Source organism: Ipomoea triloba, chromosome 11 (assembly GCF_003576645.1).
Source record: "Ipomoea triloba cultivar NCNSP0323 chromosome 11, ASM357664v1".
In the NCBI taxonomy this organism is placed as follows: domain Eukaryota; kingdom Viridiplantae; phylum Streptophyta; class Magnoliopsida; order Solanales; family Convolvulaceae; genus Ipomoea; species Ipomoea triloba.
In genome coordinates this window covers 4,960,867-4,974,644 of record NC_044926.1, presented here as the reverse complement: position 1 = coordinate 4,974,644, position 13,778 = coordinate 4,960,867, and the positions used below count along the sequence as shown (strand labels likewise).

General features: G+C 36.4%; 2 protein-coding genes across 7 annotated transcripts; one reads left to right on the top strand and one right to left on the bottom strand.

The window, feature by feature from the left end:
- Positions 1 to 2,452: 2,452 nt before the first annotated feature.
- Positions 2,453 to 12,637, bottom strand: LOC115996785 (pullulanase 1, chloroplastic). 6 transcript variants are annotated; one of them, XR_004093668.1, is made up of 32 exons: positions 12,259 to 12,637; positions 11,933 to 12,074; positions 11,801 to 11,853; positions 11,550 to 11,658; positions 11,333 to 11,469; positions 11,047 to 11,246; positions 10,805 to 10,954; positions 10,412 to 10,472; positions 10,122 to 10,242; positions 9,677 to 9,767; positions 9,468 to 9,561; positions 9,224 to 9,319; positions 8,973 to 9,113; positions 8,313 to 8,363; positions 7,831 to 7,901; positions 7,539 to 7,631; positions 7,018 to 7,108; positions 6,858 to 6,929; positions 6,623 to 6,679; positions 6,012 to 6,080; positions 5,794 to 5,850; positions 5,639 to 5,713; positions 5,392 to 5,480; positions 5,197 to 5,274; positions 4,955 to 5,093; positions 4,734 to 4,843; positions 4,543 to 4,642; positions 4,255 to 4,394; positions 3,926 to 3,961; positions 3,654 to 3,718; positions 3,158 to 3,430; positions 2,453 to 3,046 (listed from the first exon to the last, which is right to left on the bottom strand). XR_004093668.1 is itself a non-coding variant. In XM_031236192.1 (28 exons), the coding sequence occupies exons 1-28, from the start codon at positions 12,490 to 12,492 to the stop codon at positions 4,287 to 4,289; spliced, it is 2,883 nt and encodes a 960-aa protein (XP_031092052.1). In that variant the 5' UTR covers positions 12,493 to 12,636; the 3' UTR covers positions 4,106 to 4,286. The 6 variants fall into 6 exon arrangements, 2 of the variants coding, with proteins under 2 accessions (XP_031092053.1, XP_031092052.1); XR_004093666.1 differs by having other exon boundaries at positions 3,158 to 3,718; XR_004093665.1 differs by having other exon boundaries at positions 2,686 to 3,046; positions 3,654 to 3,762; positions 3,926 to 4,394.
- Positions 2,770 to 4,233, top strand: LOC115996786 (ras-related protein RABC2a-like). Its single transcript, XM_031236195.1, has 6 exons — positions 2,770 to 2,945; positions 3,024 to 3,092; positions 3,170 to 3,235; positions 3,333 to 3,454; positions 3,532 to 3,660; positions 3,928 to 4,233. The coding sequence occupies exons 1-6, from the start codon at positions 2,795 to 2,797 to the stop codon at positions 4,042 to 4,044; spliced, it is 654 nt and encodes a 217-aa protein (XP_031092055.1). The 5' UTR covers positions 2,770 to 2,794; the 3' UTR covers positions 4,045 to 4,233.
- Positions 12,638 to 13,778: the final 1,141 nt, after the last annotated feature.

The following is a 13,778-nucleotide window of genomic DNA, read 5'->3' as shown; positions in this document are numbered from 1 at the left end:
TTATAATTTTCGTTATCAAACTTAAGCCTAGTGTGTTTGTGTTATCACATTGTCTTACATGTTGCAATATTAATTGTTCTATTGTTCATTATATGGTGTTTGACTTACTTAATACACTTGTAGGGTGTGTTTGGTTCATAGGTTTATACTTTAAGAATTAGAATCATAATCATAGTTAGCAGTGTCGGTCATGGCCATGTCTAGTCAGGGCATGGGCACAGGGCTCCAAAAATATGAAATATTACGCACACAGTAATGCAGTATATGTGTACAGTGTGGTGGCTGCTGTGCCCTCAAATTTTGGGGGCACTTTTATTTTAAAAAAAAAATTATTGTATATTTATTAAATTATTATGTTATAGAGTTTTATATTAATTGGAGAGGTGTACTAGACATATGAAAAGTATAGCCCAAAGTGTACATAGTAGGACCGTGGCCAAGCCCCCTTCTCATACTTGGGCAAATTATACTGTGCACCACAGTGCACATAGCAATGTGCACCACGTACCTAAACGACGTCGTTTTGAGCATTGTAAACTAATCGTCTGTTTTTTTTGGAAATCACGTTTCTCGTTTCGGCCGGTCTCTGTATTTATGTTAATATTCTGTGTATTCCAGGCAATCACTCTGTGTATTCTAGGCAACCGTTCTGTGTATTATAGGCAACCGTTATGTGTATTCTAGTAACACATGTTGTGATTTCATGTTAGTAACACATGTTGTGATGTGTTTGTGCATTCGAATGTTTAGGAGGATGAGTTCTGTGTATTTTGTGTAAATATTATGTGTATTCATGTTATTAACACAAGTTGTGATGTGTTTGTGCATTCGAATGTTAGGAGGATGAGTTCTGTGTATTTTGCGTCAATATTCTGTGTATTATGGGCAAACATTCTGTGTATTCTAGGCAAACGTTCTGTGTATTCTATATAATGATTATGTGTATTATAGATAATGAATTCTTTGGAGTCATTCGCGTCCACTAACATCTGTGTATTTTGTGTCAATATTCTGTGTATTCTGGACAAACATTATGTGTATTCTAGGCAAACGTTCTGTGTATTATAGATAATGATGATTATGTGTATTATAGATAATGAATTTCCTGAGTCATTCGCGTCCGCGTCTACTAACACCGAAACGACGTCGTTTTACGTACGTGGTGCACATTGCTATGTGCACCATGGTGCAGGGTATAACAATTGTAAACACTTGGGATCCCGTTTTGCTTTGTCTAATTGTCTTATTATCCTTTATAGACTTAGATTCCAAAATAAACACATTGAATCTTCCAATTGGGTTACAAGCAATCATTATTGCATGGACCATGGTCCACACAGTTGTGTAGACCATGGTCCATGCAATAATTTGCCGGTTACAAGACCTTGGGTCATCCTCCTCGGCTAGTGCAACTTGCTTCGAGTCTTGAATTAATTAGGCTTTAATGGTCCATTGGGCTAGGCCCGTCTATTATCCCCAACATAGTCTCTTTTTTTTTTTTTGAACAACCCCCACATAGTCTATTAACTAATTACCCCAAACTGTGGGAAATGATAGAGCTGAGCTGTCAAAATGGGGTCACCAAAGTCCGCCATTAGGCAGGGAAGGCCTAACAAGAGCTAGCCCGCCATCCATGCCTTAGGCTCGCAGTTCATAAAGGGAGCTTGTCAATTTTTAAATTTAAATAAAAATTAATACAAAAAAATTAATAAGTGTATACTAAAATAATCTAGATAGTTTAAAACTCAAAGATTGTCCTGCTCTTTCTGTTGGATGGGGGCATTAAACCCATTTTGACGACTCGAATACATGTTATTGACTTTATGGTGTATAAATAGTAAAACTTAACAAAGTAACAAAGTTGCATGACGGAAGCCCGCGATCCATGGACGAGGTGCGCTAGGAAAACTTAGGCACATCAAAGAGCGGACTTTTTGGGTCCGTCCCACCGGACTGACGAACTTCTGCCAATCCATTTTGACAGCTTTAGCAACGCCTCCTCATTCGTTAACCTTGATGGAGGAGGAGAAATGGCCGCACCTTCTCTGTAGATTTGGACAGAGGAGAAAGTAAAGTTGCCTCCTCTGTTCGTCGGCAACTTGAATGGAGGAAGATACCCCCTTCTCTATTGTCAGCGACCTAGACGGAGGAGGTAGCCTACTTCTTTGTCATCGACAATCTGGATGGGAACGGAGGAGGCTACTTTCTCTTTTGTTTGTAGACACCTTTCCTCCTCCATCCTTGTTAGATTTAAAAAAAAAAAAAAAAAAAAAAAAAAAAAAAAAACTGATTCTACCTGCTATAAATATTACATGCACAAATTTAAAGGGTTAGATAATTCAATTGCATTTTTTTTTGTTTGGTGGTCTAATTGCATGAATTGTAAAAGTTTGATGGCTTAATTATCCTTTTTTAAAAATATTATTAAAATTTCAAAATAAAGTCCAAAAAATTGAAAAATTCGTCATCAAATTTGAAATCGCCGCCTGCCAAAAATAGGCGATCCAAGAAAAGGCGCATGGGGAAAGGGAACAAATGCACCCGCGGTGACAGTTTCCGCCTGCGTTTACGATGACGAAGCGGCACGACCGTCCCAACGACAAGACACTCTACGGTTTTTCGAAACTAAAAATTCCCACTAAAATCTTTTAAAAAACTCTTCACTATTTACCTTGCATAGTTGCATTTGGTCTTCGGATCTTCTCTTGTTTTCTCTCTCTGCACTTTCGAGGAAACCAAGGTGCCTGGCTGAGGAAAGAAAAGTTATGCGGAATTAAGGAAGAAGGAAGTGATCATGGGGACAAGAAAAGAGAGTGGATGCAACAGCAGGTATGAATATTCATTCAAGATTCTGCTGATTGGAGATTCAGGTGTCGGCAAGAGTAGCCTTCTTCTCAGCTTTATCTCTCATCCCTATTTCTCTCACCATCTCTCTCCCACCATCGGTATTCTCCTCTGCTTCATCACTCTTCATAATGTAACATAATGTTCTCTGTTGTTTCTGAACATCATGTTCCTCTCAGGTGTGGACTTCAAGATCAGGCTGCTAAATGTTGGTGACAAAAGAGTGAAGTTCACAATTTGGGATACAGGTATCAATGTTCACAATTTCGCTATTGAATTAAACTTGTAGTTGAAAAGGAGCATGAAGATTTACTTGTAAATGCAGCTGGGCAGGAGAGATTTGGGACATTAATAAGCTCTTATTACAGAGGGGCTCATGGAATCATACTCGGTATCTTCTGCTACCTGCAACTGAAATATCTTCTTTTGTCAAAGTCCCCTGAGTTTTCTTCTTTTGAAGCAAATGGCAATTCATCTTTTGGTTGTAGTGTATGATGTGACAAGGCCGGAGACCTTTGCCAACTTAACCAAAATATGGGCGAAGGAGATAGAACGTTACTCCACGAATCAGGATTGTATCAAGATACTGGTTGCAAACAAAGTAGACAGGGTGAGTGAGTCCTGCTCAGATTCTGTGGTTTATTCTTGTTGTGTATGTCTTCTTTTGACTGGTGATCTTATTCTCAGGATGATGAAAGGGTTGTAGCTACATCGGAAGGAATGGCGTTTGCGCGGGAGCACAAGTGTATCTTTTATGAATGCAGTGCTAAAACTAGCTTTAATGTGCAGCAGTGTTTTCAAGAGCTTACCCTCAAGGTAGATTCATGAAGACCCTTTTCTGGTCCCCCATGATTTTTGAATAAACATGAAATACCTGCAAGTTGTCCTCCTTAATGAGTCAAATTCTGCGGGTATAACCTGAATCAAATTTATATTAGTCTTAAAAGAGAAATTCTGCGGGTATGATCTGAATCAGATTCATATTAGTCTTATAGTGGCGAGGAATCATATCTATACACCAACATTACACACACCATTTTTGTTGTTTAGAAATGTCTGCAATCTTATATAGCTTACTTACAGATATTGGAGGTACCAAGTCTGTTGGAGAAAGGATCTGCAGTTGTGAAGAATCATATTTTGAAAGAGAAACAAGACTGCCAGGCACAGCAATATAATAAGAGCAACTGTTGTTCTTGAATCTTGATTGATATTTTTTGAATTAATGCAATTGATTGTGAAGAGGAAAAGGAAACAATTGTATGTAAAATTTTGTGTACATTTCATTATAAGCTTATGTTGTTTGCTACACTTTCAGCCTTGTTGTTTCTTTATTACATCAAGGATTATTTGTATGTAAAATTTTGACTAAACATATGGGTTTAAACATCTCATAAAGCTCAAACTCACAACTTTAAGTGATGTGTTGCACAATGATGCACTCAACCCTTTCGAGGTTCAACAAAGACAGCTGTTGTCCTGGCCGGTACTTTGAAGCAACCAGAAGCGTCGTATGTTGAATTCTTGCCAGTAGTATCACTCGAGTTCATCTGGAGAACACAAGAGTGTATGTTTGGGTTTGTAGCACTATTGAATGTAATGCAGAAAAGAGACTATTCTGCTAAAATTTCCTTACTATAAGACCCTTTTTATATGCATATAACCTATTCAGTACTATAAATCTATAATACATCATACCTGTACTGGATGCAGCTGAAGAGATTTTGCACATAGTGCAGGGCTGGTAAATGAGACTTCGGTTGGGCTTGGATTGATGACAACGACTATATATGAATATCTGTTGAGACCAATCACAAAATACCATCCAATAATATTATTCAGCAGTAATTTAGCAAAGCAGAAAAGAAACAGGAGATTATTTTACAAACTTTGGATCCAGTTGAGTAAGCCCTGGAAATCCCTCATAGCCATCTTCAAGGCTCATTACTATCACACCTGGAACCAATGATGGGCCAACATTGTGAAATCGTACCCTTTCCTGAGAATCAGATGAAAAGAAATGAAATTGTGTCTCAGAATTAAGATTTCATCTCTAAAATCTTGGTTTAAAAATAAGATTAAACGTTAGAATTAAATCCACACTTCTTACCTGAATAGCATTTGCCGTGCGCAGACGAAAAAGCGGTGAGGAGTACCTGATTTGTAAAAGATTACAAAAGTTTTCAACAGCAGCAATGATGTGACTCTTCTGAGGCTTGAAAGTGGGATCAGCCAATCTAGGTTTTATTCTGAATTAGAAGACAAAAATCTTGTCAAAGTTAGAAACATATACAAGTACAAGACAGAAATCATCAAGAACTTTATGTGTCAAATTCAACCAAACAAACTAACAGTGGCCAGCTCCTCTCATTTTTCTCTTTTGGGGGTAGACCAACACCCCAGTTGTTAGAATTGTAGCTGAAGTCCACCCTGAAATTTAATGAGCATTTTCTTGAGTATTAGAAAAGATGGGTAACCAAAAAAACAACAATTTATTGTAAATACCACAACCATGAGAACCACTTGATACAACAAATTAATTATAACCTGTTGAACCAATCACCAGAGTTATACGAATCACGGTCAAGTGATTTTGATCGCAGAATCTCATCACCAGAGTGGAAAAAAGGTATTCCCTGTGAAACCAACAAGAGAATTAGCACTTAGACATAGAGCCAACTGTAAAAAGATAAGTTACCAGTTCCCACAACATAGAGTTTTCTGGTTTTGAACTATTCTGGAGATAATTCAGTGCATTTCAAGGGTACATGTATTTAAGTGCTACTCTTCTGACCTGGGAAAGGGCTATCACACTGGTTGCCAAATGGTTCATCCTGCATCTCTCCTCTACAGAAATATCCATTGAAGTCTATTCAAGCAATGGCAATAAAATAAGTGTAAGGTTGAGACAAACTCCTAGGATAACCAAGACATGTCTTTGATAGATACCTTCAAACTAACAATGTCAAATAGAGTTTCATTGTCATGAGCAGACACATAGTTAATCTGCAAGGAACCAAAGTTGCCAAGATGGATAATAAGTTCTGAAGATATAACAGAAGTAATCAGGACTATTAATCATCTGTGGTAAGCACAGATTATATAGAGTTGAGAGGAAAGAGATCAATATTCTATCTGAACCAAAAAAATGCAAGCAAATTCCTTACAGTTTCGATAGGGCAAGAAGTATATGCAACAGGCTTGCCATCGTGAGTTAGAATTTCAGATCCTTTGACCTACGCAAAAATGGAGAAAACTTAATCAAATAGCACAGTCAGCTCCATTACACGAAATACTGTCAACATAATTCACTGCAGAAATCTGTATCACGAGAATCACCTAACTGATGCTCTCATGTGAGTAAAACGTAAAAGAAGCACGATCACCTTTTAGATCTTCACGAAAATGGGACACAATTGAATCCCATATGGAAGTAAGGAAACATTTTAACTTGAAGAAAAAAACACTTCGTAAGCCAAAAGGATTGGACAAAGTCCTGTCCTTTGAGGTGAAAAAAAAAAAGGAGAGAACTTTCCAAAAGCTGGTCTTTATTGAAATGAATGTTTGTTTATCAAAACCAATTAATGGCTTGTTACTCTATTGAAATGATTTCTTGTGTACCAAAGTCGACGAAGAAACTTTTTTGTTAATGGTTTTTAGGTGGAATACTTGAGTTCCACAGGGGATTAACACAAAATCTTTCTGCATCAAAGTTTTCTACGGAGTAGTAAACAGGGAAGGACAGATTGACAAATTTAATTACTCCATGAATGAATACCTCTTCTCCATCATGGTTTACTAGTACAAAATCCTTTAAGTTCCCAGCCATTCCCACCTGAAATAAACTAGCTCTTCAGATGAAGTGTGGAAAACTAGAGAAAACAATTAGAAATTTAGAATTCAGAGATTAGTAATTTGGGATCTTATGCATGCCAACACATCAGTAATGGATTGAGGCTCAAACATCATATAAAGATATCGGAAACATTTGGAATGAGAGTGAGGTTAGAAACCTGAATGTGATCCTTTAGTACAGTAAGGGTATGCTCGGAAGCAGCTTTACCACCCTGATCATGGTCATTGGGCTGAAAGTGATTGCAAGTAAAATCTGTTATGGTTCAAGTCCAGAAGTTTCTGTAAACATCATCTTTGAAGACTTTAAAAATATATTACCTCCAGAAACAAGCCAGTAGCAAAACCTTGTTGCAGAGGGTGACCAAATGGGGATCCACCAAGTAATGCATCCCGAATTCGATCATTGAAGCTGGTAACATTTGATAAGTGTCAGGACCAGATGCTCCATCATATACTTGGAAAAAAGTGCTTTGCAAAATATTCGATATCTAAAAGTGAACATAACATGTAACTTATGAAGTACAGAATGCTCCTGAACCCCCGTTCACATCATAAACAGTTCAGTATTCTATATAAACTTAAGGCTTACGTGGATTAACATGCATCATATGTAGGGAAAAATACAGAGTATGACATGGTATAAGTGACATCATAGGAACCAGTTAGTCACAAAGACTGAGACAACCAAATGGGAGTAACTAAATTGTGTACAGTGTTTGTCACTGAAAGCTTAGTATGGAGTAATTCTTTCTCTCTCTCTCTCTCTCTGAAAAAGAAAGAGAACCAAACAGAAGGACAAGTTATATATATATATATATATATAAAATAAGAAGTAGCACCTTCCAATTCCTGTTCCATAAAGGTTAAACTGTGATGCATTTACCCCACGCCCATTGTTTGCCACTTCACCAAAATCCCACCCTTCACCATATCTGAAAGATCAACTTCAACCATTAATCAAGCTAGATACAAAAATAAAGAAAAGAGGAAATGAGGATTGTCTTCTTGTAGAGAGCCAAATATTGGTAGAGATGTAAGGCATAGGGAAATAATTAAACTAGAGATCATCCTCCTAACCATTAGTAAAAAGTCAAGCAGTAGTAAACAACTAACTAACGCAATCATCTTTACATGAAAATTTTTGAACCATCTACTCCACTCTCCTCCTTAGATAAGCTTTGGAGCAGTGACTTTGCTTTCACCTGCAACCAACACGGATAACTTGTTCCACATCATTAGGGTTACTCTTTACAAGGTTTTGGTTAAAGGTAATATATTATTACAATGATTTTACGTGAAGTAGAAAGCATCCATCCAGTTATAAAATTAAACTTCCTTAAGGCTTGACAACATAAAACAATAAAGGGAAACAGTGAGAGTAAGGAAGAATTCTTAAAATATTTGTCACTTTCAGTCAAATTTTCAGAGATTATTTTCTGTCTCGATCAGTGTCCGTGATGGTTTAATGTCCATAATGCCTAGACCAATTTTCACTGTCATACCAGCGCTCCATTAGGGACTTTTGCATATTACATTTTCGTTTTATAAATTTAAATTGGAACTAGAGTAATATGTTATTATTGAACACTTGCAAATTAAAAGGCAAATCATACCATGGTTTTTTTCATTATATGACCCATAAGGTCAAATCGAAATCCATCAACCTGCGAAAAAGCATGGTTAAGAAAGAATTAATGTTTGAAGTCACAGCGATCTTAAGTTTGTAGTGAAAGCATGAGATGACCCATAAGGTCAAATCGAAATCCATCAAACTGCGAAAAAGCATGGTTAAGAAAGAATTAATGTTTGAAGTCACAGCGATCTTAAGTTTGTAGTGAAAGCATGAGATGACACATACAAACTGGTTTGATAGACACTATATGAAACTACTAAGAATGCTCTGTTCTGCTAAATTAAGTTGCATCAATTACAAGCAAATTTGTAGTCTTAAGTTGAGTCCTGTACAATCTCATATTCAAAACCAAATAGGGCATGCAGTGACTCAGTGAGGCTTGTGCCCCTGTAGGGGAGGCAGCATTGGTCAAATGGTACTGTGTTAGTATGTCGCATGTGGACATGTAGTTTTTTGCTTCTTCCCTTTTATTATATCTAAAAATCTTTAGTAGAATACACAATTATTATCTTAAAAGGTAATATAGAAATCTAGAACAATTTCACGTAGGCGTAACTCAAATCATTCATCAGACTATGTTCATTCTCAGTTCATTTTACAACAGTTTCAAGTTTCATCTATGGTGAAAAAAAAGTATCACCTTATAATGAACAGCCCAGCACATAAGATCATCAAGAATTAAGCGTTCAACCATGAAATGCTCACTGGCTGTATTGTTTACGCAGGTGCTGTTCTCAATACCGCCATCAGTATTCCTTCTCAGATAGTAACCTGGAACGATCTGCAGGTGACATTGAGCAATTTAAAGCAAAAGAACTAGACCCCATAATTCACTAAAATATAAAAGCAGAGGATGCACAAATAGGTGGAACCTACAAATTAAGTCAGCACCTTGTCCAGAACAGAGTTCTCATCATGACAGCCACTTGCATGTAAATGATTGTAAACAACATCAAGTACAACCCGGAGGCCAATGTGGTTAAGTGCCTGCAAATAAAAAAAAATGCTTAAACGGAAAAAAGGTTTATAAAAATAAAAATTTTGTTGCATATGAGCATATCTTCTTTATCCAGACTTTGAACACTTGGGGCATGCAATTTTTGGTCCTTAAGGAAATAGGAAAAACAAGATTTACCTGCACCATCTTGCGGAACTCGATGATGCGGCTTGGACCATTTGGGTTACTAGCATAGCTTCCCTTTGGTACACCCCATAGAACAGGATTATATCTTTTTTAGACAACGGACATAAAAAAAAAAAAATTCCACAACAAAAGTCAGCAAATGAATGATTAAAAGCTATGTACAGAATAATCATAAGCAAGATTGGATATCAATAACTTACCCCCAATTATACCCATCTTCATTTTGGATGGCTGTGATAATAGCTTGTTGCTCATCTGAATCTGGTGGAAACGATTTCAGCTTCTCCGTATCTAATAAAGGGAGGGTTTCATGCCCAAAGAAATCAAGAAACAGAAAATTTCATGAAACTACCAAAAGCACTGCACCACAATGAGAAATGGAATTTCAATAACCAAGTTGGACATAACAAAAGATATATTAGAATAGGAAGCTAGTTAAGTGCTTTGCTGTGATTGTAGCAAGTGGGGTACTAATAATCCGTTGACTATGAGATGAGAGTCTAAGCCTAGTGTTTCTATGACACTAATGCACACCATCTGAGTTCTTTTTAATTTGTAAAACTTGCATGTATGCATGCAGACAAAGAACCTTACTTCAAAGAGACCCACATTCAAGTCTATAAACAAAATAAAAATGGTCTTTACCTGCGTGCTTCCATTTATGTTTTTCATCATCAACATCAGCAAAATGAAAGGTTGGAAGCAGATGGATATGAGTGAGACCAGCACTGGACAATCTCTTAAGATGAAGGACACCAGCTGAGTCCTTCAATATAGTTGCAAGTTATTAACAATAATGTTTGATGATCAGAAGAAATGGAATAATCTAGCACATTTGTAGTACAAATGTTGGGAAATTGGCCCCAAATATAATCTATAATACAGTAATAGTTTGCATATTTGGCAAGAAAAAGTTTGCATGAAAAAAGAAATACCTGCAAAGTGAAGGCAAGATAACCCCCACGAAAATCAGGATGTACAGTATGATCATTGGCACTGCATATAAAAGAAGAGGAAAGTAATTATATTTTGAGATAAATTTTGTGGCTTAGCAAGATAAGCATAAACTACTTAAAAAGCTATTTTCTAAGAAGGCTCATATGTATACAAAATCGCATTGAAGGAGCAAAGGATAAAAAATGTATGGCAAGCAGGATACATCACACTTATGATTAGTTTCTAACACATTATCATTACCTAGTATAGTAGTTTTAAGCAATTATAGAAAAACCTCTCCATAAGAAGAATTCCTTCAGAAAAGGTTCAACTTGTCCTTACACTTTTTAAATGACTTCCAGAAGAGAGTTTCTTAATTAAATGATATTGACCTGAAATCTCTTATGTGCAGCTCATATATACTGATATCAGACATGGAAAGCAGATTTGGTTTCTCATTCCCCAGACTATCCCATCCTTCAGGCTTTAAATTATCACAATCAAGATCAACAAACAATGTTCGCTTGCCATTGGCAGAAAGACTGTTCAGACAAAGACACAGTATAAAAAATTCGATTAATAGTGCTATAATGTATATAGTTAATACAGTCAGCAAACAAAGAGGCAGATATACCCTCTTGAGTATGGATCACAGGTTAAGAATTTCTCAATCTGCAAGGTGGTGGGATGATAGACAGACACTTCATATGTATAGTAATAACCCTCCCAATGCCTTGGGACTGTAACAGTCCAAACACCATCTATCTCCTTGAGCTCAACTATTTCAAAGGCTTCACCACCCAATGGGTCCGTATAAATGAAAGCGCGCACAACCTGCTTTGGCTCACACATATCAGGGGTAAAGCAGGGCCAAAAAGTAATAGACACTGATAAAAGTACAGTAAAGAAATAGCATATACTGTTGCAGTAGGTGCCCAGAGGTAAAGAGAGATAGTTTCATTTGAAAAAACAGCACCAAGTGGCCCACTGTAAGAGAACAATTCATCAAGGATACCAGGTAGCTGCAACCCAGTAGCACTCTTGCATTTTCCATCAGCTACATCAGTACAATTTGTCACAAATCAAGGAAGTAGACCAAGATGCATGCAAATAAAATATAAGTGGTTTAGTGCTTACTGGTGAAGATAGCAACAGCCAATTGGCATTTCAGTAGACTTTCACAATCCATAACTTGAGGGACTTTGAATGCTTTATAATTTTGAATATGAGGAAATTTTTTAGTGACCTAGAATCAGGAAAAGACATTAGTGAACAGCATGGGAGAAATCTAAAAGATGAGATAACCAGGCACTAATCACAAAATTCATCCACAATGACTAATAAAGAAATGTTTCCACCATAAGCCTCTACAATGGATGACATCTCACATATTGCGGAAGCCCGTCTTCTCCTCCTTCAAGCTTAATTTTAACATCATATCCTGTTATGTACAGAAACATCAAACTTGAGCTACAACACGTTTCATAAGATAGAGGAGGCAGTATCAACAGACTGCACACCTAGGATTTCATCATCAGTGACTGATAATTTAGCATCTCTGCTAGCATACAAGTAGCATTCACCATCCTCAACGTCCACATTCCAAGCAATTATTGATCTGCTGACCCAAAACGCTCTGGAGTACAACAAGACACTCTGCAACTGACAAATTTCATCATTAGAGTGCATTTGCTCGTGAGATACAATAACTTTTAAAATGCTAAAACCTTAAACAATGAGATTACATTGTCGTTAATCGCAACGTTCACGATAAATAAAACAGATTAGAAAAATACAATACGAAATTTGATCGCTAAAATTAAAACTGACATATTCCTTTACCTACCTCGGAAGGCAAAGAAGTTGTGGCGACTCCCTCGAGAGGCATCGTCGAGCAGCACAGAGAAAGCAGCCTACGAGGCTTCCTGAATTTGACAATGGCGTCGGCACTGAGTCGACGCCGAGTCGAGGAAATCGGATGCTGCTTCGATAACCGAGTTGGGATACGGAGGCGGGTGAAATCGGCGCCGGCGGGAGCGGAAATGGCAGAACAGAGAGTCGGTGGAAAAGTAACTGACATTTGAATAAACAGTTATTAAAACAGTTACTGAGTCCAACTCGCTCCTCCTCAGCTCACTGTTTTCAGAGCCTTTTTAGTTTTTCCGTGGCGGTGGACGGTGGTTACAGATTTCAGAATTTCCGTTTTCTGGAATTTGAAGGCTGTGGGCTTCTAAAATTTCACTTTACCACCCCTGAATTATTGAAAAATTTGTATTTTGCCCATGAATTTTGGATAAACTATCTTACAAATTACAATTAATTATGAGCAAGAAGTTATGGTTGATAAGTTACTTATTTTGCTCGCATGGGGAACTTCCTTCCCAAAGATGAGTACGCCAAGTTCTTTTTTTTTTTTTTTTCTTTCTTTTTTCTTTTCAAAATTTTAATTTCCAATAATTATTTTTTATAAATAATTTTAATTTGGGTGACCGATTAGAAATTTGCAAATTGGACAAATTGTATGAAATGAGTTGGGTTAATTTAGAGATTCAATTGTAATTTTTTAAAATTTAGTGGCCTAATTGCATTATTGTGTGCAGTTCTATTTTATATTTGACAATTATTTCTAAAAAATATTAATAGTCAATGATCGAATGTGATTCATGTATACTAGTCAATGACCAAAAGTAAAATTTTCTCTTTAAATTATAATGTGAATCTTGGAGTTAATACTGAATTTAGTCTTCAATTATAGTGATTTTTTCTTGATTTAGTCATAAACCATTTTTTGTGCTTAATTAGGTCCTCAACTTTGATGATTTTTCCAATTGAGTCATTGATTGTTTGAATCAAGGACTAAATTAAGAAAAATCACTATAATTGATGACTAAATTGGATAAAATCATCATAATCAAAGACTAACTTAGATAAAACTACTATATAGTCAATGATTAAATTAGATATTGATAGAGACGAAATTACCAAGCTATCTTAATAGAGGACTCAATTGGATATAACCATCAAAGTCTATGACTTTTCTTTTTTTTTGACAATATCAAAGTCTATGACTTAATTGAGCATAAAAAGTCATTTCGTACTAAATTAAAAAAAATTATTATAATCGCCGACTAAATTGTGTATTAGTTCACAATATAATTTACCGTGCTCTTGAAGGCCGGTTGCTAGCATGGTGCATATTTTACATGATCCACTTCACATCCTTAATGGATCCAATTATGCCCCCAATTTATAGGAATAAACTATTCCTAGCCCATACGCACCATGATATTGGGCTGGGCCAAGCACTAGATAAACAATTTATGTATTATATTAGAGAAAATTAAAGCGAAAATCTGTTTTATCTCA

Coding starts and splice junctions, on each gene's coding strand:
- LOC115996786 (XM_031236195.1), top strand. CDS start 2,795: ATGGGGACAAGAAAAGAGAGTGGATGCAACAGCAGGTATGAATATTCA. Junction 3,093..3,169: donor GTTCACAATTTGGGATACAG/GTATCAATGTTC, acceptor TTGTAAATGCAG/CTGGGCAGGAGAGATTTGGG. Junction 3,236..3,332: donor GGCTCATGGAATCATACTCG/GTATCTTCTGCT, acceptor TTTTGGTTGTAG/TGTATGATGTGACAAGGCCG.
- LOC115996785 (XM_031236192.1), bottom strand. CDS start 12,492: ATGTCAGTTACTTTTCCACCGACTCTCTGTTCTGCCATTTCCGCTCCC. Junction 7,632..7,830: donor GATGGTTCAAAAATTTTCAT/GTAAAGATGATT, acceptor TTGATCTTTCAG/ATATGGTGAAGGGTGGGATT. Junction 5,275..5,391: donor TCTGGTGATTGGTTCAACAG/GTTATAATTAAT, acceptor ATTAAATTTCAG/GGTGGACTTCAGCTACAATT.